The 25,806-nt window shown below is 39.6% G+C and overlaps 1 protein-coding gene and 1 non-coding gene across 2 annotated transcripts; one reads left to right on the top strand and one right to left on the bottom strand.

The window, feature by feature from the left end:
- Positions 1 to 5,535: 5,535 nt before the first annotated feature.
- LOC120005963 lies at positions 5,536 to 24,021 on the bottom strand. Its single transcript, XM_038855842.1, has 12 exons — positions 23,841 to 24,021; positions 20,906 to 20,969; positions 12,749 to 12,919; positions 12,525 to 12,577; positions 11,824 to 12,031; positions 11,623 to 11,736; positions 9,973 to 11,220; positions 9,150 to 9,858; positions 8,026 to 8,852; positions 7,359 to 7,450; positions 7,237 to 7,279; positions 5,536 to 6,700 (listed from the first exon to the last, which is right to left on the bottom strand). The coding sequence occupies exons 1-12, from the start codon at positions 24,019 to 24,021 to the stop codon at positions 5,536 to 5,538; spliced, it is 4,875 nt and encodes a 1,624-aa protein (XP_038711770.1).
- Positions 12,902 to 13,008, top strand: LOC120006747. Its single transcript, XR_005470090.1, has one exon. It is a non-coding gene; the product is annotated as a small nucleolar RNA R71 (small nucleolar RNA).
- Positions 24,022 to 25,806: the final 1,785 nt, after the last annotated feature.

The following is a 25,806-nucleotide window of genomic DNA, read 5'->3' as shown; positions in this document are numbered from 1 at the left end:
TACATGATAGATAGTGAGCCTCAGACATTCAATGAGGCAATGTCAACTCCAGAAGCTCCATTTTGGAAAGAAGCTGTAAACAGCGAAATAGAATCCATTCTAAGTAATCATACTTGGGAATTGGTTGATCTCCCTCCGGGGAATAAACCAATTGGATGTAAATGGATTTTCAAAAAGAAGCTTAAAGCTGATGGTTCTATAGATAAGTACAAAGCAAGGCTTGTAGCCAAGGGGTTTAGACAAAAAGAGGGTCTAGACTAGTTTGATACTTATTCACCGGTCATGAGAATTACATCCATCCGGATGCTAATTGCCATAGCCTCACTATATGAATTGCAGATACATCAAATGGATGTAAAAACTGCATTCTTGAACGGTGAACTCGATGAGGAGATCTATGTGGAGCAACCTAAAGGGTTTAAGGTCAAAGGACAAGAACACAAAGTATGTAGGCTTGTCAAGTCATTATATGGACTTAAACAAGCTCCTAAACAATGGCATGAGAAATTTGACCAAGTGATGATCCGGAACGGATTCCAAATCAATGAGTGTGACAAATGTGTTTACACCAAAGTCGTTAACGACGAATGTGTAATTGTTTGTCTATACGTCGATGATATGCTAATTCTTGGACGTAATATTGAGATAATCAATAGTACCAAGAAAATGCTATCAAAAAATTTTGATATCAAAGACTTGGGTGAAGCTGATGTGATACTGGGCATTAAAATTTCCAAGAATTCGGAAAGTCTAGCTTTATCTCAATCACATTATATTGAGAAAGTGATTGAAAGGTTTAAAGAACATGGCATCAAGGATGCTAATAATCCTTTTCTCCCTCATCTAGTCTTACATAAAAATACTGGTAATAGTATTGAACAGTTGGAATACTCTCGGGTTATAGGCAGTCTCATGTATATTATGAACTGCACGAGGCCAGACATTGCGTACTCTGTCAGTAAACTAAGCAGGTACACAAGCAATCCTGGACATGAGCATTGGAAAGCTTTATTAAGAGTATTAGGGTATTTGAATAAAACCAAGGAGAATACTTTGCATTATGGTAAATACCCAGCTGTTCTAGAAGGGTATAGTGATGCTAATTGGATTTCAGACTCTGAGGAGTCGAAATCAACTAGCGGTTATATATTCACCCTAGGGGATGCGGCAATATCTTGGAAATCCTCAAAACAGACGTGCATAGCACGTTCAACGATGGAATCGGAGTTCATCGCTTTGGATAAAGCTGGTGAAGAAGCAGAGTGGCTTCGTCACTTTTTAGAGGATATTCCCATATGGCCGAAACCCATGCCTGCAATTTGCATTCACTATGATAATCAAGCTGCAATTGCAAGGGCACAAAATATGATATATAACGGTAAGTCCAGACATATTCGTCGTAGACATAATACCGTTAGGCTGTTGCTCTCAATTGGAATAATTTCCATAGACTTTGTGAAGTCTAAAGACAATTTAGCGGATCCCTTTACAAAGGGGTTGAGTAGAGAGCAAATTGACTGCGCATCGAGGGGGATGGGCTTGAAAGCCTTATAATAATGAGTTATCCAGATGGAAACCTAACCTAGCAATTGGAGATCCCATGGACTAGGTTCAATAGGACAACACAAGTTTGTGTAACTCAAGTGAGTACTTTGGAATTTTAATTCCAACCCATTCTTTGGATGCACTAAGTGCTAAGCGAGTATCAAGGTTAAGCAATGCTTTTAATGATACCTATATCTTGTAAATACAAGTGGAGTATTAGAGGATACTCTTGATAGGATATCACCTATGTGAGTGAAGAGTAAGGCCGACTCTATGAAAATCTTTAAAGGCGGGATTTTCTAAAGCACTCACTGAACCCAAGATGTTCAGGGCCGAAATAATGAACACAACCGAGAACCAATTATGAATTGGATTAGTGCTGTGTGAGATTTATTGACTAGGCTTACATAAACAACTGGCAGTTCAAGGCATTAGTCCACTGACTAGTTAAGTGAGTCCGATAAGTTTTCACTAAGGAAGGTTCAAAGCCAAAAGCTACCTATCTCAATGCAGTACTTCTCCTAATGTACTCTCAGACTAACTTCCGTGTCTGAATTATCATCTATTATCATTCAATGTGGGGGATTGTTGGAAAATAATGATATTAAATATCATTAAGTGTAGTTGAATGAAATATACTTCATTCCAAGACACATTTTCCAGTCATGTGTAATTCTCATATACATTGGTGCATAATATGACCAATTCAAAGTTAGTTAAGGTCCTCCCACAAATTTCTTGGTTTGTTTATGGTCAATGATTAGTGGAGATAATTTCACCATGAAAGTGGGTCAATAATGAGTCCTAAAAATCAGTCCATATTGCTGATTTTGTGGACCATTTTGTTGAAATGCTCTACTATAAATAGAGAGCTTATTTGTAGAGTTGAGAGACTACAAAAAAAACCATTATTCTCCTCTTATTATTTTGTTCACAAATCCGAGAGTACATTCATTTTCTTGGTTCGAAAGTGTTGTGTGGTATTGAAGTGTCACTTACCTACACAAAAAGAGCGTTGTATCTTGGGAGGTGCTTGTCCGGAAGTGTTGACTGTTGTGAAATTATTCGCAAGCGGACAAGTCGCACAAGTAATAAAGAATGAGTAGAGTATCGTTCCCACGAGGATATTTTAGCAAATTCAAATTCAAAGTCAATTCGAACAATTTTTACACTAATTGGCAATGCGAATTGTGATTGTGGTCATTCAAAGCTAACAAGCAACTGCAAAATCACTAAGTAAGTAACAAATTGAACAATTAACTAACAACAAACGACAATTTGATTTCCAAGAAAGTTAAACACTAGGGTTCCTAATTTCACCACCTCTCATCCAATTGAACTCCATTGATTCTTTAACTCTCAATTCTCAAATTAGTTGTTGACAATCAATTTCCCACTCTATTCAATGTTCTATTCCTAGATACATCGAATGTGTTTTCAACATAAATCCGGGTTATTCCTAACACTCGGATTAGTACATTGTAAACCCATTAAGATCAATGGAAATCACTTAACAATTGCATAAGTCATAAACCTATATTTCTATGGTTCATTCAACTTATGTTTTCTACGGATTCTTGCAACCTTAGGCCTATCCTTCCGGACTCAACTCAAGCTAAAAATCATTCAAATGGTGATCAAGCATTTGAAAGCAATAAGTGTATCCATAGAAAATCAACAACCATAAGAGAGATTAAAGGCTAAAAATCAAGTTCATTCAACATTCAAAGAGGGGTTCCATTAGGACCCCTAGTTAGAGGATTAGTTCCTCATAATCACGAAATACAACTTGAAATCCATACTAGCAGTCATTTAATACAAGAAATGAGAAGAAATTAGATGAAACCCCTGAAATTCCAGCTTGAGCTCCCAAGGGTTGCCGTCCAAGCTTGAGAGAATTTCTCCAAAAAGTTCCAACCCCTCAAAACCTAGCAACTTATTCCTTTTATACTCCCCATGACCCAGAGTCGTTTATCTCACAGGATGATGTCGTTTTGAGCTGGTCTTTCTTGACTTTAGGTTGATTTCGGACATCTAAAGGCCTAAAAATTCGCGAGACTACTCTGGCCGATCGATCGGTTTTTGGCCCGATCGATCGGAATTCTCCACTGTCCAATTCAGTTAAATTAGAATCCGATCGATCGGGCATTTGGTCCGATCGATCGGATTTTTTTCTTTCCGGGTCCAATTTCTTGCTTATTCCTATCCATTAAGCTGCTTTTCTTCCATTTATGCTCCGGAACCTGAAATGTGCAAATAACACTCTTTAAGCAGCATATAATTCGAATTAACTCTTAAACAATGCAAGATTTCATATAAAAGGATGCACAATTATATGAATATAATTGGCATATCAAATACCCCCACACTTAATCTTTGCTCGTCCTCGAGTAACTCCAAAATCAAGAATGAAAGGAATTTTAAAACTTTCCCACACTCTCAGGAATGAAAATAATTCAAGACAAAGGAGGAGCATCAACAAAACTGTAGCTCAGTAATAAATTTTTTTTTTTTTTTTTTTTTTTTATAAAATGTCGAGCAGCCTTAGGATCAAAAATCAAACTCTAGCAGAAAACACAGCACATTACAAAGTTTTTAGCTTCAACTTCAAGCCTCACAGATATTCACTAGCAAGCAAAATCGCACTGAAGTGGCTAAGTGTTTCTCTTAAGTGCATGCGGGCGGAATATTATAAACAAGAACTCAGAATTCTCACATGCAATAATGTAATGAAGGCTTAAGAAACAAATGAAATGATCTCATGAATGGATGTCACTTAACCAAGCAATTGACCAACATCCTCATTCACCAACTCGTGTTCAAATTCAAAGCATTCTCAAAATCAAGTGGGACTTTTTAAGCTTGTAATGTAGGGTAAAGGCTAGATGAGAAGGGCAAAGGGTATAGAATTTTGAATTAGTGGAGGATCATTATACAAAGAAATGTCATTCAAATTTTTCTCCATACTTCACTATCTTTCCATTCTTCCATCATTCCCTTTCCTTCACAATCAATTCACAACTATAGAGTCACATGCAATTGCAATTGGTTTTTTTTTTTTTTTTTTTTTTTTTTTTTTTTTTTTTTTTTTTTTTTTAAAGAAGAAACCAATTGCATGCTTCTGTTTCTTCTTTTCTATCAGTCAATACCCCCCCACACTTCTTCCAAAAGAAACTACAACATCCATCCACACTCCCTCAATGATCAAAAGAGATTCAGCATATATCATCCCAATTTTTCATTTAACATAAATAATTCTTCCTCCACAATAAGAAGCATGGAAGTGGGCTATGAATAAAAGGTCAGTGTTTGGCTTCAAAAAGGGTGCAATGGATAGCATGTATAAAATATGATGAAAGAGGTATTTATAGATTCAAAAATGGCCTTACTCTCATCTTTCAAGAACACTATTGAATTTCCCACAAGAAAGTGATTTGGATGTAATGTCATGCAATGAGTACTTAGCAAGCAACCGAGATGAAGAATAATGAGATCAAGCAAATATTATAGTGAGCGGAATAAAAACAATAGAGTTGATTTATATCACTCATTAAGAAACGAATGGCTCAAAAACTCACATTGGTTCAAGTCTCCACAATTTGCTAAATAATGGATGTGCACTACCAAAAAGTTTTCAATTTGATCCTTTGGCCACAAGTTTTTTTTTTTTTTTTTTTTTTTTTTTTTTTTTTTAAGGCTAAAAATCAACTTTCTAATCTACAATTCATCAATTCATCTCCAATGCATTGAACACATCAATAGGAAGCATCATAGAGGGGGAAAGCAACACTAAAAGTTTCAAAAGAAAAAGTTACACTACCATAAAATTAAAAGGTTCTAAAAGAAAAGAAAAACACAATAAAAAGAAGAAACATGATCTAATAAAAAGTTTTTCCTTCCCACCCCCACACTTGATGGGAACACTGTCCTCAGTGTTGCAAACTATGAGTACACAGTAGGGAGGAGAGGAACAAAACAACCTGGGCAATCTCAGAAGGAACGACGCCTGGATGGAAGAGAAACAGTGGATGGCCCAGCAGAAGCAGGTGCAGGAGCAGCTGGCGCGTTAGAAGACTGCATGGACAGCTGGCGTAGAAGAGCAACCATCTCCGATTGCTGAGCACGAATGGCAGCCAGCTGGTCACGTGTCTCAATCTGAAACATCTCAATGGCCTCTAACCGCTCCTCCGTAGAGCGAACATGTGGTGGATCAGCCGGACTGGACGGGGGACTAGAATCAGCCGGCTCAGCAGCCGGATCAACAGCTGGAGGGAGATGACCTGTACGCAGATTCCAGTCGGCGGGGGAGAGCTCAGAAACAAGAGGATCAGCATCACCGGTCTCTGGTAGCGGGTGCCCCAAATGACGGAGCAAACGAGTGATCAACCGGGGAAAGAACAACTGCATCTTCTTCCCCTGACACACCTCCGTAGTGCATTGCAGCATGGAGCGCACAAAATAATAGCCAATATCAAACCAGCACTCCTGATGGAAGAAATACAGTAACTCCAAGGCTGGGCCGCGTCTCTCAGATTTATGGCCATGGGGCCATAAATTTTTCTTCATCATACTGTCAATAATCCAAAGACGAGAGGGAATAGAGCCTCTCGTAGCAGCATGCCTATTTCTCTGGCGTACAACTGGGTCGGGAACTAACGTGTGGAACATGGTAGTGTGATCCACCTCTACCGGAGGGCCGACTGGAAGATCCTCTGAATAAGAAGCAGGATAGCCAAGAGCATCACAAATATCAGCAGTAGTGAATGTATAAGAAACGGCTCCTTTGTCTATCTTGGGTATTCTCACAATGTAATGCTCGGGGCCGTCGTCGCCCTCGCTGGAATCAACCGTGCGTAGAGTACGGTAGAAAGCACGAATTAAAGTGGAGTATACATCAAGCCGGAAATAGCGGTAGTTCCACAGAAAATCTAGCCGAGCTCGACTCAAGTACCCCGCGGCCCAAGAATTCAGTGGCTCGTCCATGATACGGGAGTCGAGCCTCCAATCATTCGCAATGCGAGCCGAAGCAAAATTATCCTCCGATGGCCGCGGACGCGGAGGTGCCAAAGTTTTCTTCTTAGTGCCCCGCGCTCGCTTGGGGGAGGATGGAGGTGTGGTGGAACCGGACGCCTCAGCTGCCTTGCGTCGTCCCATGCTGCAAAAGACGAAAACAGATGAGAGCACGATGCAAAAATATGGAAAACACAAGGACAACAAGGTCGGATACATCTAACAAGCTCAAGTTCCCACAGGCATCCATTTCAAAATAGTGTAAGCATTCAAACAAATCCCGCACTTCAAATGTGGAAGACATAATCTCACCCAAAACCACACGCATCAGAAACTGTGCGCAAAAATCAATAATGGGCAAATAAACACCAAAAGTCCTCAATGCACGACCCAACAGGATATATATGTATATAATGGAGCAAGGGAAGTGAGCATACAAAGAAACGTATGTGAATTCGCAATTTCAAACAAAGAAAAGTGGGTGACACATTTTACTAAGCTCGTTATGCATGAAAATGAGAACTTGAGCGCGGGCATATTGCAATAGTGAAGAACAGTTCAAATTGGCAAGAAAACACTCATACAGGTCACTAGAGCATATCAAAATTGGAACGTGATAATTGCAAGCACTCTAACATGGTTGGAACATTTCATCGAACACATTGTGTGCATAAGGAATACAAGTCAAGAACAAAGTGCAAAATAGTAATGGCTTCCCTTGTTCCTAGAAAGAATGATGGAATAAGAGTAAACAAAACATTCAGACACTTCGAATCCATGTTCAATCAATCCATACAGCCCACCTCTCCCAAATCTCCAATTATCAGGAAATATCAACATATGGCAGCACACAATCTCAAAATTTAAATGCGAAGGAAGAGTGAAGGAATCATACCTGAGAGGGAGATGAACCCAAGTGAGAGAAATGAGTGAATGAAAGAAAACGGGAAAGAAAAATGATGAAAAATGGTTGATGGAGTCGGGTTCGGGTGAGAGAACAAGAGAGAAAAGAGAGAAAAGGTAAAAGGGGAAGGGGCGCGGCGCGGGCTGGGGTCTTTAAAAATCCTGGCCCGCGCGTCCGATCGATCGGAAGTAAGGTCCGATCGATCGGATTTTCCCACGGGTCCCCCCTTTTTTTTTTACTTACCCGATCCGATCGATCGGCTATATGGTCCGATCGATCGGACTTCGTCTCTGTCCATATTTTCACAATTTTGCATATCCTGCACCATAACACTTCCAATCCAACCCAGGCAGTTTTCAAAACAAGCAAAACAAATATGTACATGAAAATAAAGCAATGCAAAAGAAATTAGGGAACGAAAGTACCCCGGTTGGGTTGCCTCCCAACAAGCGCCTAGTTTATAGTCGATGGCCCGACTATGGCTTGCTCATTGTTGTGGATTTTGGAGAGGAAGAGTGACCTTCCCTCCAGAAAATTCAGCTTCATAATAAGGCTTCAATCTCTGCCCATTCACCTTGAATGAAGTTCCCATAGTTTCATGCTTGATCTCAACGGCGCCATGAGGAAACACCGTGGTAACTAGAAAAGGTCCGGACCATCTCGATTTGAGCTTGCCCGGAAATAGACGGAGTCTTGAATTGAATAACAGCACTTGTTGCCCCACCTTGAACTCCTTCCGAACAATGTGGCTATCATGCCATTTCTTGGTCCGTTCCTTATAGATTTTTGCATTCTCATAAGCATCAAGGCGAATTTCATCAAGCTCATTCAATTGCAATAACCGTTGTTCTCCCGCACTTGCCATGTCAAAATTCAGAAATTTAATAGCCCAAAAGGCTTTGTGCTCCAATTCAACCGGGAGGTGACAAGCTTTCCCAAATACCAAGCGGAAGGGAGACATGCCAATAGGAGTTTTAAAAGCTGTACGGTAAGCCCACAAAGCATCATCTAGCTTTAAAGACCAATCCTTCCTTGAGGCATTGACTGTTTTTTCAAGAATTTTCTTCAACTCTCTATTAGAAATCTCCACTTGGCCACTTGTCTGAGGATGGTACGGAGTAGCGACCTTGTGAGTAATGCCATATTTGGCAAGCAAGGAATCGAATTGCCGGTTGCAAAAGTGGGTACCCCCATCACTAATAATCGCCCTCGGGGTACCAAATCTTGTAAAAATATTCTTCTTCAAAAACTTCAACACCCCTTTGGAATCATTGGTGGGTAATGCCATGGCCTCCACCCATTTAGAAACATAGTCAACCGCCATAAGGATATAGTAATTTCCCAAAGAATTAGGGAATGGCCCCATAAAATCTATGCCCCACACATCAAAAAGCTCCACCTCGAGAATATTGGTTAAAGGCATTTGATTTCGATTTGAAATATTCCCAGTACGTTGACATTCATCACAAGCAGAAACAAATGAGTGGGCATCTTTAAACAAAGTAGGCCAATAAAAACCGGATTGCAAGACCTTAGCTGCCGTTTTGTTACCGCCAAAATGACCACCACATGGAAACGAGTGGCAATGCTTCAAGATACTAATCATTTCTTCCTCCGGAACACACCGACGAATAATTTGATCCATACATTGCTTCCATAAGAAAGGCTCCTCCCAATAATAAAACCGAACAAGATGGAGGAATCTCTTCCTTTGAGAGTGGGATAAATCCGGAGGAAGGATCTCCTTGGCCAAATAATTTACAAAATCAGCATACCAAGGAGTTGTAGAAGAGTGAATAGCAAACAATTGTTCATCTGGAAATGTTTCTTTGATAGGAATGGTCGCTTCTTCACGCCCCTCCAATATTCTAGACAAGTGATCCGCCACCACATTCTCGGATCCCTTTTTATCTCGAATTTCCAAGTCAAATTCTTGCAATAGAAGAATCCATCGAATCAACCTTGGCTTGGCTTCCTTCTTCATTAATAAATAGCGCAAGGCTGCATGATCAGTGTATACAATGACTTTAGAGCCAATCAAGTACGACCGGAACTTGTCAAGAGCAAAGACAACCGCCAAAAGTTCTTTCTCCGTTGTTGTGTAATTGAGTTGAGCATCATTTAGAGTACGGCTAGCATAGTAGATAACATACAAAATTTTATTCTTCCTTTGACCGAGAACCGCTCCCATAGCGTAGTCACTAGCATCACACATGAGCTCAAATGGAATGTTCCAATCCGGAGAAGTGATAATAGGAGCTGTAGTAAGCCTTTCCTTGAGAGTGGTATAGGCTGCCAAGCACTCCTTTGTAAAATGAAACTTAACATCTTTCAACAATAATTCACACAAAGGCTTTGTGATTCTCGAAAAATCCTTGATGAAACGCCTATAGAATCCCGCATGCCCCAAAAAACTTCTCACCTCTTTAACCGAAGTTGGTGGAGGGAGTTTCTCAATAAGTTCAATTTTAGCTTTGTCCACTTCAATGCCCTTTTGAGAAATTCGATGCCCTAAGACTATCCCTTCTTGCACCATGAAATGGCATTTCTCCCAATTGAGCACTAAATTAGTCTCTTCACATCTTTGGAGCACCATAGATAAATTTTTCAAACAAGAGTCAAATGATGAGCCAAAAACAGAAAAATCATCCATGAATACCTCAATTGTGTGCTCCACCATATCACTGAAAATACTCATCATACACCGTTGAAAGGTGGCCGGCGCATTACATAAGCCGAAAGGCATCCTTTTATAAGCAAAAGTGCCAAAAGGACAAGTAAAAGTGGTCTTTTCTTGGTCTTCCGGAGCAATGGGGATTTGATTGTACCCCGAATAACCATCCAAGAAGCAATAATAGGAATATCCCGAAAGCCTCTCTAGCATTTGATCAATAAAGGGTAAAGGAAAGTGATCCTTCCTAGTGGCATTGTTGAGCTTCCTATAATCAATGCAAACTCGCCAACCAGTCGTAGTGCGGGTGGGAATCAATTCATTCTTCTCATTCTTCACCACTGTGATTCCACCCTTTTTGGGGACTACTTGCACCGGACTTACCCAAGAACTATCTGAAATAGGGTAAATAATTCCTGCATCAAGAAGTTTTAAAATTTCAGCTTTTACTACATCTTTCATATTGGGATTTAGTCGGCGTTGATGCTCTACCGAAGACTTGTAATCCTCCTCCATTAGAATACGATGCATACACATAGTGGGGCTGATTCCCCGAATATCTGCTATTGTCCACCCCAAAGCCATTTTGTGCTCCCTCAATACTCTTAAAAGTTTGTCCTCTTCTTCCGTATTCAACTTCGAAGAGATAATAACCGGCAAGGTAGTAGAATTTCCCAAGTAAGCATACCGAAGATGAGACGGAAGAGGTTTCAAAGTGAGTGTTGGAGCTTCTATGATACTTGGTTGTGGCCTTGAAGACAAAACACCAAGCGGTTCAAATCGCTGGAATCTTCTTGGTTTAGCTTCTTGCATCGATTCTAACCAATTCATAAACTCTACCATTTCATCATCACCGTATTCAAGAGCATCTCTATTCACCAAGCAAGACTCAAGAGGGTCTTGGCAAGAATTGATGGAATAAGTATGAGCCAAAATATGGTCCACCGAGTCTATGCAAAGACAAGATTCTTCGTCATTCGGGTACTTGGTAGTGTTAAACACCTTGAACGTGACTTCTTCATCCGCAATTCTCAATACCAAAGTACCTTTTTCCACATCAATAAGAGTCCTCCCCGTACGCAAGAAAGGTCTCCCCAAAATAATTGGAGTATTAGAATCTTCTTCCATATCAAGAATCACAAAATCCACCGGAAAAACCAATTTGTCTACTTTGACAAGAACATCCTCAATGATACCCCGAGGATGTTTAATAGATCGATCCGCCATGATAAGAGACATTGTAGTGGGGCTGATTTCATGCAAGCCAATGAGCTTGGCTATCGATAGTGGCATTAAATTGATACTAGCTCCCAAATCACATAATGCCCTTTCAATTACTGTACTGCCAATAGTGCAAGGAATAGTGAAACTTCCTGGATCTTTCTTCTTAACTGGAAGCTTTTGCTGCACTATTGCACTACACTCCTCTGTCAACTGGACACTCTCATAATCCTTCAACCTCCGCTTCTTAGAAAGAATCTCCTTCATAAACTTGGCATAGCTGGGCATCTGCTCCAAAGCTTCGGCAAAAGGTATGTTTATCTGCAATTTCTTGAACACATCAAGAAACTTTGAGAATCCAGAATCCGTCTTGGTGTTTTTCAACCTTTGTGGAAAAGGAATTGGAGGTACATATGCTTTAACTGGAGGTGCTGGCAATGAACTATCAGGCCAATCCAATTCAACTGCATACCGGGACTGCACATCCTTGCTCTTCTGCATATTTTCAACACTTTCATTTTGGTCTGCAGTGGTCCGATCGATCGGAATTGTGTCCGATCGATCGGATTTTTCTCCTGTCTCATTTTCAAATTCAGGGATCCGATCGATCGGATTTGAGGTCCGATCGATCGGATTTGGACTCTGTGTTTCCTCAACTACATTTTTCTGCAATTCTGCATCTTTCAATTTTTTCGCTTTTTCAGCATCGAGATCAGCAGCAGTTTTTACTAGATTCCCATTCCGTAAGGTGATAGCATAACAATGATCTTTACCTTTTGGATTCACTTCCGTTTGGCTAGGGAGTTCCCCTTTTTCTCTTGATGATAGGGCATTAGCTAGCTGCCCCACTTGTATTTCAAGATTTCTAATGGATGCCCCTTGATTCTGAATCAGTGACGCTTGAGTTTGTAATGCAGAATCAGTCTTGCTAATGAAATTGTTGGTGTTGTTGGCTAATGCCTCCATACTTCCGGCCATTTTAGCAAACATTTCATCGATATCCCTCCTTTTCTCTTGTGGCTGAATTTGTTGAGGGGGGGGGGTTTTGCACATTTTTATTGTTGCTCCAAGAGAAGTTTGGATGATTCCGAAACCCCGGATTATAGAAGTTTGAGTATGGATCATTTCGGGGCCGACTGTAATATCCACCTCCAATAGCATTAACTTGCTCACCTTGAGACGAAGATGCATTAGTGATCAAGCATTCTCCGGTGTGATGGTTAGTACTACAACAATAATCACAAGACATATGAGAAGGTGTGCTTTGCATAGCATGTACTCCTTGAGCTTGATTTAGTGTCAATGCCTCAATCTTCTTTGCCATTATAGCCAAGGTAGACATAACTTCATCATCTCTAAAACTTCCTCCTTGCTTTGGATTCCCCCTCTCCGAAGACCAAGAGTTAGTGGTTTTGGCCACTTTTTCCAGTAATTCTCTAGCCTCCTCTTGATTCTTGGTCATGAAGGAACCTCCCGCAGCTGCATTAATAGTCTCCTTAGTATGCATGCTCAAACCATTATAAAAAGCTTGGTACACTACCCATTCCGGGAGGCCATGATTTGGGCAACTTCGAATAATTCCTTTAAAGCGCTCCCAAGCTTCATAAAATGATTCAAAATCCTTTTGGGCAAAAGACATGATATCCGCCCTAATTAGCACCGCCTTGCTTGGAGGAAAGAATTTCGTCAAAAATTGTTCCGCCATCTCATCCCAAGTGGTGATAGAGTTGGGAGGCAAAGACATCAACCATCCCTTAGCCTTGTCCCTCAAAGAAAATGGGAATAACCTCAACAAGATAGCATCCTTAGAAGCTCCGTTAATCCCAAAAGTGGTGCACACATGCAAGAAAGAGCGAAGATGAATATTGGGCTCTTCATTGGGAAGACCATAGAAAACCACTGAATTAGAGATAATGTTGATGATAGCCGGCTTGATCTCAAAATTAGTAGCATTGATAGGGGGATAGCGGATGCTTGAAGGATTGGTGTCCCAAGTAGGCCTAGCACAATCCTCGAGAGAGCGAGGATCAAATTGTCTAGGAGGACCTTCAACCTCATCATCACCATGTCTTACATTAACACCTCCACCATTACCATTGCCACCATTCACATTTACAGCTCCACCAAGATCACCAAGATTTCCCCTTCCTTGATTGTCCCCAAAGCCTTCCATTTGATTATTAATAAGCTCTCGTCTAAGATAGTGAAGAGTCCTTTCAATCTCCAAATCAATAGCAATTAATTCTGGATTAGAAGAACGTGTTCCCAAGCTCATACATTGGTGCATAATATGACCAATTCAAAGTTAGTTAAGGTCCTCCCACAAATTTCTTGGTTTGTTTATGGTCAATGATTAGTGGAGATAATTTCACCATGAAAGTGGGTCAATAATGAGTCCTAAAAATCAGTCCATATTGCTGATTTTGTGGACCATTTTGTTGAAATGCTCTACTATAAATAGAGAGCTTATTTGTAGAGTTGAGAGACTACAAAAAAAACCATTATTCTCCTCTTATTCTTTTGTTCACAAATCCGAGAGTACATTCATTTTCTTGGTTCGAAAGTGTTGTGTGGTATTGAAGTGTCACTTACCTACACAAAAAGAGCGTTGTATCTTGGGAGGTGCTTGTCCGGAAGTGTTGACTGTTGTGAAATTATTCGCAAGCGGACAAGTCGCACAAGTAATAAAGAATGAGTAGAGTATCGTTCCCACGAGGATATTTTAGCAAATTCAAATTCAAAGTCAATTCGAACAATTTTTACACTAATTGGCAATGCGAATTGTGATTGTGGTCATTCAAAGCTAACAAGCAACTGCAAAATCACTAAGTAAGTAACAAATTGAACAATTAACTAACAACAAACGACAATTTGATTTCCAAGAAAGTTAAACACTAGGGTTCCTAATTTCACCACCTCTCATCCAATTGAACTCCATTGATTCTTTAACTCTCAATTCTCAAATTAGTTGTTGACAATCAATTTCCCACTCTATTCAATGTTCTATTCCTAGATACATCGAATGTGTTTTCAACATAAATCCGGGTTATTCCTAACACTCGGATTAGTACATTGTAAACCCATTAAGATCAATGGAAATCACTTAACAATTGCATAAGTCATAAACCTATATTTCTATGGTTCATTCAACTTATGTTTTCTACGGATTCTTGCAACCTTAGGCCTATCCTTCCGGACTCAACTCAAGCTAAAAATCATTCAAATGGTGATCAAGCATTTGAAAGCAATAAGTGTATCCATAGAAAATCAACAACCATAAGAGAGATTAAAGGCTAAAAATCAAGTTCATTCAACATTCAAAGAGGGGTTCCATTAGGACCCCTAGTTAGAGGATTAGTTCCTCATAATCACGAAATACAACTTGAAATCCATACTAGCAGTCATTTAATACAAGAAATGAGAAGAAATTAGATGAAACCCCTGAAATTCCAGCTTGAGCTCCCAAGGGTTGCCGTCCAAGCTTGAGAGAATTTCTCCAAAAAGTTCCAACCCCTCAAAACCTAGCAACTTATTCCTTTTATACTCCCCATGACCCAGAGTCGTTTATCTCACAGGATGATGTCGTTTTGAGCTGGTCTTTCTTGACTTTAGGTTGATTTCGGACATCTAAAGGCCTAAAAATTCGCGAGACTACTCTGGCCGATCGATCGGTTTTTGGCCCGATCGATCGGAATTCTCCACTGTCCAATTCAGTTAAATTAGAATCCGATCGATCGGGCATTTGGTCCGATCGATCGGATTTTTTTCTTTCCGGGTCCAATTTCTTGCTTATTCCTATCCATTAAGCTGCTTTTCTTCCATTTATGCTCCGGAACCTGAAATGTGCAAATAACACTCTTTAAGCAGCATATAATTCGAATTAACTCTTAAACAATGCAAGATTTCATATAAAAGGATGCACAATTATATGAATATAATTGGCATATCATTGACACCAAGTGGCTGGGGCAAATTCACCTTAAGGAAATTCGGTGCACACCGTACCTCGCTCTTCCTTGCTGTTCTCCTATCAATTGTCTTGACGTTTTGGTTTGGTATTCTTTAATATAAGCAATTGCATTTATGTTACTGTTTTGTTAATGTATGTTACTGTTTGTGTAACTTGGTCATTGTTTATGCAGTTATTACTATATTGACTTATGTATGCTATATATATCCAACAGAAATCTACAACATTGAACAAATCTATCAAATTCTTCAAATTTAATATACAAATACAAATAGGAACTAACATAGAAACTATACAAGAAAAGCACAAAAATCAATCATGCAGGCTCAACCCCTTTGGTATAAAAACCAATGTCCCCAGCAGAGTTGCCAGTTGTCGCAACCGGGGTCACGACGTCGACCGGCGATGAAAGGATGAAAAATGTTTAGAGTAGCCACCAATTGATATGAGTGCAATTGGACACTAAAAATGGTCTGCAAACCAGAAAATGGGTAAGGGGGTCTATTGAGTGTGGGGAAGGTGTTAGGCACCCCACAACTCCCTAAAAGGTTACCTAGATTTATCTATGTGCTTTTCTTGAAAACTTGTTTGTATGTCCCAATTTGTTTTAATGGATTTTTCATATACCCGAAAAACCATGTATTATCAAATGGGTGGAGTCTTTCCATTAATGTTAGACCAAGGCTTTGTTTTGAAAATCTCATTTTGATAGGTTTTATTGGAATTTGACTTGAAATATTTGGTGGCATTTGCAAAAGAACATTGGGTTTTATACCAAGAGGATTTCTCTATCATATAATCAAAGAACAATGAATGAAACAGAAAGAACAATCTAAATTTGTTTGTCAGATATAAATTGTATTTTGATTTGAAAAGATAACATAATTAAAGTATAGGCAGGAGCTGAAAGTCATCAAGTCCTCCTCCTAATTAACTTCAATTTAGTATCCATTAAGTTGTTTCTATGAAGAGTTGGTAAAAACGTGATTATTGAATTGATGGATTGGCAAAACTAAACCCTTAAACATACATCAATTTGGCAAAACTAAACCCCTAAACATATATACCAATTACGTTAAACATAAATAAAACTAAACTACACTACACTACTTTTCATTATTTCCACTACCCTATTACATGGCTTATACTTTACAATTATGTACAAAAGACAAATATAAAATGAGAAATACAAATATTACACAACAATTGGAATATTGCCAATGGGACCCATTGCTCAAACCCGGTCCAAATCCTCTAAGTATGCCCTCCGGCCCAAATGGGGTCAAGCCCGATCCAACCCAACAAGCAAACACAAAATGGGTCAAATGGGTGTCTAAACATGATATCAAATCAAATCCATATTCAAAGATTCATGTACACATATAAACATATATGATAATATCATCCACATATCCATCTCTAAATCATGAATACCTGCCTATACATATATAGACACATAATTCATGTACATGTACCCATAGCAGTACACACACATATACATATACAAACACATATAATATATACACACATACCTACGGTATTTATACCCACATACACACACTGTACATATACACACACACTGTACATATATACACACACTGTATATATATACACACACACTAAACTGCACACATATATACACACACACTATACTGCACACATATACACACACCCACTGTACACATATATACACCCACACCATATACATATACATATACACATTGCACATATATACACACACTGTATATATACACACACGGACACAACCAAACCCATATATATACACATACACATATACATACAAACTCGTATATATACACAATACATCACAACATTCCAAGAACATATGTTGCGACCGGACTAACATAAGTGAGTAAAAACCATATTTCAGTAGTGAGCAAACAAGGACATAAACCTCCAAGAATCAAATCCAAAGAAAGAAAGCCAGATCCAAGGAATCACAAATAAAGAGATGCAAAGTAGAACTACAGGAACTTAAATAGTGAAATGGAACAAGAAGTGTCGAATATGAGTGGATCTATTACCTTCTTAGGAGAACAGAACCGAAGAGAATGAAACTCCTTCTTCTCCTTTGTTTTCTCCTTTGTCCGGTGACTCCACTTCTTTTTTTACCCCAAAACCTCTTCACTACCCGTATGCCTTTTCTCTCATTTTGCTTCTTTCTTCTTCCCCTTTTTTCTCCTCTTTTCTTTTCTCTCACCCGGTTGCACTTTTTCTCTTTTTCTCTCTTTGTGTGCGGCTGCCTCTCTCCTTTTCTTTCACCCTTGTGCGGCTGCTCTCTCTTTTTTTTCTTCCTTCCCTTGTGCGGCCCTCCCCTCAAAGAATGCTGCCTTTCTTTTATACTAAGAGAGAATGAGACCCCCCTCTCTCCTAAAACCCTAGTTCTTTCAATTTGTCCCTTTTACCCTTACTTTTTCTTTCCTTTTAACCAAGGTGGCTATTCTTTTTGGTCTTTTTCACTTTTAATTTATTTTTATTCTCTAAATACTTTCTAGGGTTTTGTTTTTGATAATTGGGTCAAAACTTAGGAATTGGGCGTTGAATTTTGAATTTATGAATCCACGGGCTTTTAAGTAAAAGTGAGTTTGGATTTCATTTTCTTTCCTTTAATTTTTATTTTGGATTTCATATCTTTACTTTTATGTTATTACTATGTTGGTCGGACGAAAACCGGTTACTACAGCTGCCCCCCTTTGTATGTCTTTTATGAAGTAAAAGGCAAACAAAGGTGTAGTCGACCGATTTTCGTATGGAAGAACTGTAAAAGGTAATGCGTGGGATTATTGTGGCCATTCCCAGCTTGGCCAGCAAGAAAAGAAAGTGCATGGGATCACTACAGTCATTCCCAGCTTGGCCGATGAAAAGAAAGTGTATGAGATCACTACGGCCATTCCCAGCTTGGCCAGCAAGCAAAGAAAGTGCATGGGATCACTACAGCCATTCCGAGCTTGGCTGATGAAAAGAAAGTGCATGGGATCACTACGACCATTCCCAGCTTGGCCGACAAGAAAAGAAAGTGCATGGGATCACTATAGCCATTCCCAGCTTGGCTGACAAGAAAAGAAAGTGCATGGGATCACTATAGCCATTCCCAGCTTGGCTGACAAGAAACGAAATTGCATGGGATCACTACAGCCGTTCCCAGCTTGGCCGACAAGAAAAGAAAGTGCATGGGATCACTATAGCCATTCCCAGCTTGGTTGACAAGAAAAAGAAAGTGCATGAGATCACTATGGCCATTCCCAGCTTGGCCAGCAAGAAAAGAAAGTGCATGGGATCACTACAGTCATTCCCAGCTTGGCTGATGAAAAGAAAGTGCGGGGGATCACTACATCCATTCTCAGCTTGGCAAAAAATGTTTGTTTGAATTTTATGCAAGAAAATATCCATGAGTGTATGAATGCATGAAGAAAACTGTATTTTCTTTCATTTTTCTCCTTTTGAAAATTTGATTTTGGTTAATTGTCGTAAGCACCATCACCCCTGTCATCCTGCAATCATCCATCATGAGAAGACTGCATCTTTTGATTCCATCCTATCTTCAATCTGCCATGTTACGCTTATTCTTGTATCTTTCGTTCTCTTTTTGTCTGGTCTTTCCATCGATTTACTGCTTCCATCTGAATTCCATCAAATCCGACATACCTTTAACGCCAAACAAAAGATTTTCGGCTCCAAAATCTCTTGGGCCCCACTATGTCTTTTAACATCATTTAATTTCTTTTAGCTCTCTTAGAGTTAAGAACACCACACTCTCTTAGGCTCCACCATGCCTTTTAGCGCCATTTAATTTCTTTTAGCTCCTTTACAGTCAAGAACACCAAAATCTCACAGGTTCCTGCTAAGAACAATGTCCTAATGCACTTGTCATGATTTTTTTTATTGCTTTACTCCATTTTAAATAAATTCAATAGCATGGTGATGCTTGTAATATATGAGAATTTTATGCAAGCAATCAAAATTTTGATGAAAACAATCAATGAATTAGGAACTTAGAAATGAATGACTTCAGAGCATTTTATTAAAATGGATAGATAACAAGAGAAACTGATGAAGTACATATATGATTCCAGAAGGTTAGAAACAAAGGAAATAGCAGAAATCTTTGCAAGATATAAATGAAATAATTCCGATTCCGCACAAAACTGCCCCAGTTTTGTTTGCACCCACATTGCAATTATTGAATCTGACTATTTTCATATGAAGTTTCTCCCCCACAAATTCATCATGGATACCTCTGATCATAACCAGTTCAACTATGCATAGTCTTGCTATCTGTATTTCCCCATATTCTTCTCGAATCCTCATAATGGCCTTTATCAATTCTCCTTAATTGCTTTCTCCACCCCTTTCTGATATCAACGTTACTTGAAGCTCCCAGGAAGGGTTTTCACTCTTGTAGAAACTTTTCTTTTTCCCTAATTTTTGCCTCAAGCCCCCACAAGGGGTTTTCACTCCAGCGGGATTTTTGTTGCTCTTATTTGCCGCTTCGACAGCCCCGTTCATCTTCGGACGGTATGGCGTCGAATTATGGTGACTAATTTTGAACTGGTCACAAAAATCCTTCACCATTTTCTATTGAAATTCGTGCCATTATCAGTGATAATTCCTTATGGGACTCCATATCGACAAACAATCTCTTTTCTCAAAAACCGAACAACCACACTACTTGTCACACTAGAATACGAAGCAGCCTCCACCCATTTGGTAAAATAATCGATAGCAACCAGAATGAACCGATGCCCGTTAAAAGCCTTTGGCTCAATTGGACCAATGACATCTAATCCCCACATGGAGAAAGGCCATGGTGATGTCAACACATGTAATGGATTAACTGGAACATGTGTTCTATCTGCATAAATCTGGCAATTGTGGCATCTGTTTGCATAACTTATACAGTCCCTCTCCATGGTTAACCAATAATACCCTACACGAATAATCTTCCTTGCCATTGCATATCCACTGGAGTGAGTGCCACATATTCCTTCATGAATTTCCTCCATTATTTGTTTAGCCTCAGCAACATCAACGCAGCGCAAGAAAACTATCCCATCATTCCTTTTATAAAGAACATTTCCACTCAAGAAGAAAGATCCTGCTAATCTTCTGATCGTGCGCTTATCATTCTCTGATGCCCCTGATGGATATTCTTTCTTTTCAATATACTGTTGGATATCATGATACCACGGTTTACCATCAGGCTCTCCCTCCAAATTTGAACAGTAACCTCAAACTTCTCGTTTCTATTTTAATCACATGCACTTCCCCTTTTGGGTCTACATCAAACATTGCCGCCAAAGTTGCCAAAGCATCCGCTACTTGATTCTCCTCTCTTGGGATATGATCAAACTCAACCCAATCAAAAAAGTTGACTAACTTATTGATATGCTGATAATATGGAATGAGCTTGTCATCTTTGGTTTCCCACTCATCATTCAATTGCCTAATCACCAACTGTGAATCACCATAAACCTGTAGCCTCTTAATCCCCATATCGATAGCAGCTTGAATTCCCATCGTACATGCTTCATACTCAGCCACATTGTTAGTACATTCGAAATACAACTTAGCTGTAAATGGTATAACATTCTTTTCAGGTGATATCAACGCTGCACCGACTCCGCATCCTATGATATTAGAAGCACCATCGAACAACATAGTCCATTTTGCCAAATCCTTCTGATTCTCCTCTTCTATCACCACAGTCATAACATCAATATCTGGAAATTTCATATCCATTGGCTGAGTATCATCAATCGCTCCATTCGCCAAATAATCTGCTATTGCACTCCCTTTGATCGCCTTCTGTGTGACATACAAAATATCATATTCTGATAACAACATCTGTCATTTAGCTATCCTTCCTAAAGGAGAAGGTTTCTCAAAAATGTACTTGATAGGATCCATCCTAGAAATCAACCATGTAGTATGATAAAGCATGTACTATCTAAGTCGATGTGCAGCCCAAACCAAAGAGCAACAAGTCTTCTCCAATATCGAATAGTTTGCTTCACAACTAGTAAACTTCTTGCTTAAGTAATAAATGGCATGCTCTATCCTTCCCGATGAATCATGTTGTCCAAGCACACATCCCATCGAACTATCTGAGACAGTCAAATAGAGAATAAGCGGCCTGCCAGCCACAAGAGGCATCAACACTGGAGGACTTTTCAAGTATCGCTTGATCTTTTCAAATGCTATCTGACAATCTTCATTGCACTCAGTAGAGTTACTATTACGCAACAATTTAAAGATAGGTTCACAAGTAGTCGTCAACTATGAAATGAATCTAGCAATATAATTCAATCTTCCCAAGAAACCCCTAACTTCCTTATCTGTCCGAGGAGGTGGCATCTCTAGAATCGCCTTCACTTTATCAGGATCTATCTCAATTCCTTTCCTGCTTACAATGAAACCTAACAACTTCCCCGAAGTTGCCCCAAATGTGCACTTAGCTGGATTCAACTTCAATTGATGCTTCCTTAATCGATCAAACAACTTCTGGAGATTCACAATATGATCTTCACCTTCTTTGGATTTTGCTATCATATCATCAACATATACTTCAACTTCTCTATGCATCATGTCAGGAAACAAAGTGACCATGGCCCGTTGATAAGTAGCACCGGCTTTCTTCAGACCAAACGACATGACTTTGTAGCAAAAGGTTCCCCGAAGGGTAATAAAAGTCATTTTCTCGCGATCCTCTAGTGCCATCTTTATCTGATTGTAACCCGAGAATCCATCCATGAAAGAACAAGTAGAATGTCTAGCTGTATTATCTACTAAGACATCAATATCGGGAAGAGGAAAATTATCCTTCGGGCTTGCACAATTGAGATCTCTATAGTCGACACACATCCGAACTTTACCATCCTTCTTAGGAACAGGGACAATATTTGCCACCTATTCTGGGTGTCTAGCCACTGCTAAAAAACCAGCATCGAACTGCTTTTTCTCTTCATCTCATATTTTCAAAAGCATATCCGCTTTCAATCTCCTTAGCCTTTGTTTCACTAGGGTACATTCAGGAATCAATGGCAATTTGTGAACAACAATACTTGTATTAAGACCAGGCATGTCCTGATAAGACCATGCAAAGACATTCTGGTAATTATGCAATAAATCTATCAACTTCCTTTTGTTTTCTCCATCGAAGGCAACTCCTACCTTAACCTCATTTTTCTCCGTTTCAGTTCCCAAATTAACAACTTCAGTTATCTCTTGGTGCGGCTGTATTAGTTTCTCTTCCTGATTGACTTGTCTTAACATTTCAGGTAAAATCTCACTTTCTTCCTCTATTTCATAGTCAGATTCAACATTGCTAATGGGTGCATCAAAATCTGGTTCATTAAGTTCGTCATCTTCATTATCATCATTTTCAATCCTGTTAAAGAAACGAATATAAATGATTTTGAGAAGAAAAACTCAAATGGGAATGAAGAAACATGAAATTGGATAACTGTCAAAGGACTTTCATTTCATGGAAAAGGAAATATGTACAAATATAGAACATGCAATCGCCATACTATAAAATTTATTGAAAGCAAAGTAAAGCATGCTCATTACAAAAGACCCAAATGAAGGCCGTGAGCTAGGCCCACGATGGTAGTGCACTCGGGATTACTCTTGCAGGTTCTTGAGAGATATTGGGAGCTCCAGACTGGTCCAGTTGCCAAGTATGAAATTTGAAGGACGTGAGATGACCAAGCAAGGTCTAGCAGCCAAACTCTGTTCCTCTTCCACCACAGCAACTTGAAACTCCTCAAACTGATCACATATATTTGTCAAAATTGCCCCAATCACATCAGTCGAGTTTTCAAGTGGCAGTTTTCCAAAAACTGCCCCAGTATCAGTGAAACTTATCTTGTTCTACATTCCTCCATACACAAAACTATCATAAAGCCAGGGAATCGGTTTCTTTTCAACTTCCAGTTCCTTTCCTTCCAAGCGAGCAAACCTTTTCGCCTGCTTTTCCGCTTGTGCACGGTTCCTATCAACCCTAGTTGGCTTATAACCCAGACCCCAACGTTCTGGATGTTTCACCATTTCAACTGGCTTTTTAATCCCTTGTCGATTCTTACCAAGTCCTTCTCCAGGGCGAAACCCCTTTTTCAACATAAATTTTGCTACATTCTTCATAACCTTGGATACTTGTGGCTTTAAGGGAGAAAGTCCTTCCTTCACATAGCTAGCACTAGCAATTTCAAAAGATTGGAATGAACTCTCAATCCCCTCCGTCGGAGCATCAATAGAAGAACTATTAGACAAGCTGGCAACCATCCATTCTGACCGACCCTTTACTATATAAACCCTTCCATCATGAACAAACTTGAGCATCTGATGCAACGATGAGGGAACGGCTCCTACAGTATGAATCCAAGGTCATCCCAACAGGCAACTGTAGGTTGGTGAGATATCCATTACCACGAACGGCACATTGAAAGTTACACTCGCAACCTGTAAAGGTATTTCAATTTCTCCCATAATCTCTCTACGTGTTCCGTCGAATGCCCTCACTACCATCGACACTTGTCTTAAATAAGATCTGTCGATCGGCAGCTTCTCAAAAGCCTCCTTTGGTAAAATATTGAGGGATGATCCATTGTCCACAAGGATACTTGCTAATTCTTTTCCACGACACATAGCTGAAATATGAAAAGCTTTGTTATGCCCCATTCCTTCAGGCGGAATATCATCTTCAGTAAAGGACAACAAATGTGACACCAACACATTTCCCATAATGCCATTAAAAGAATCTGTAGGAATCTTGTTTGATACATACGCCTGATTTAACGTTCTCATCAAGACTTGTCGATGCGGTTCAGGGTTTTCTTCAATTGATCCACTATCATGTACTCACTCTGTCGAATAATTTTCAAGAACTCCTGGACTTCCACATCAGTTACAACTTTCTTTTTATCTTCTGGGCGTACAAAAAGACCTTCTTCTGGAATAGAACCTGATCCTTCAACTTCAGGTATTGCTTTCCCTTTTCTTTTACGTTCAGCTTCAAGATCCACTATCGGATTCCCTTCTGGCTCATTTCTCGCGTAACATCTCCCACTCCGGGTAACTCCACTGACACTAGAAATATTATCTACCATTTCTCCTTGCTTTCTCCTAACTTCAACCTCATAATTTCATGGCACAACCCTGTCATTCTTGTACAAAGGATCTATCCTTGGAGTCACAGTCACTGGCTTATCCTCTGTAGAGTATTGTAGAACAGAAGGTTTCACACAATTCAGCCTTGGTCCTTGGTAGTAACCCCCTAAGACATTGACATGACCCTCTCGACTTTCTCCTTCTTCAAAAATAATTCTCCTCAAATCCATCAGCTTTTGTACTTTCTCTCGAAAATCATTGCATTCTTCAATAGTATGACCTTCCATTCCACTGTGAAATTTGTAAATCTTAGTTGTATCGAGTTGATTACTTTGGTGAAACGAACTCATCATTTCAATCATCCCCTGCTCCTTTAAGATGTCAAATAACTGGCTCAATGGCATCGTAATCTCTGACACCTATCTCTTGATAACACGAGACTCACCAACACAATTCACACCTTCATTTCCATGGTTTGGTAGCGGATTGTTGTTAACATTTGGCTTGTCCACAGCATCCAAGTTGAGCCATTTTGCTTCAATCATCCCCTGAACTAACCTCTTGAAAGACAAACATGCTTCTGTTGAATGTCCGGGTACGCCCCCATGGTAAAGACATGTAGAATTTGGATCATACCAGGGAGGATATAGGGGCTGGTGAACTCTTCCTGGTATTGGTACTACCACCCTTTGGGCTTGTAGCTTAGTGAAACACTTCGCATATGTCATAGGTATAGGGTCAAAGCGTTCCACCGGCCTTTTGGGTCTTGGATTTTGGAAATTTGGAAGAGGGTTTTGGTAGGTATTTGGGTTCTGAAAGTTTTGGTAAGTGTTTGGGTTTTGCGGGTACTGATTGGGTAGCGATGCATTGAATCGGGGTGGGTAAGAATTTTGGATGTGGTTTTGGTTATAATAGACTCATGGGTTTGACATCCTTGGGGCATTGCTTCTAGGGTGATAGTCTGAAGTAGGTGCACCATAAACAACAGGATTTGAATCAAAATTCACAGAATGCACTTCAGTCTTCTTGCCTTTACTTCCTTTAGCTGGGTGTGGTTTGTCAAGGATGGGATATTGCAGGGTACCTCTCTTCATACACCGTTCAACTCGTTCGCCTGCTTGTATCATATCAGCTAGATTATTATGGTCACCGCCAGCCAAATTGGACGTATAAGGCTCTTGGAGGGCGTCAATAAAAGCATTCAACAGGTTCTTCTCTGTCAGTGGCGGAATTATCTGAGCTGCCAAATCCCTCCATCGATGAGCAAACTCCCTTAAGCTTTCCCCACTCTTCATTATTGTGTTCTGCAGATCATAGATGGTAGGGATATTCTCTTCATTATGCTTATATTGCTTC

The sequence above is a fragment of the Tripterygium wilfordii genome, chromosome 9, assembly GCF_013401445.1.
Source record: "Tripterygium wilfordii isolate XIE 37 chromosome 9, ASM1340144v1, whole genome shotgun sequence".
Lineage (NCBI taxonomy): Eukaryota > Viridiplantae > Streptophyta > Magnoliopsida > Celastrales > Celastraceae > Tripterygium > Tripterygium wilfordii.
The sequence above is the reverse complement of the archived record's forward strand: the minus strand, read 5'-3'. Positions and strand labels throughout refer to the sequence as shown.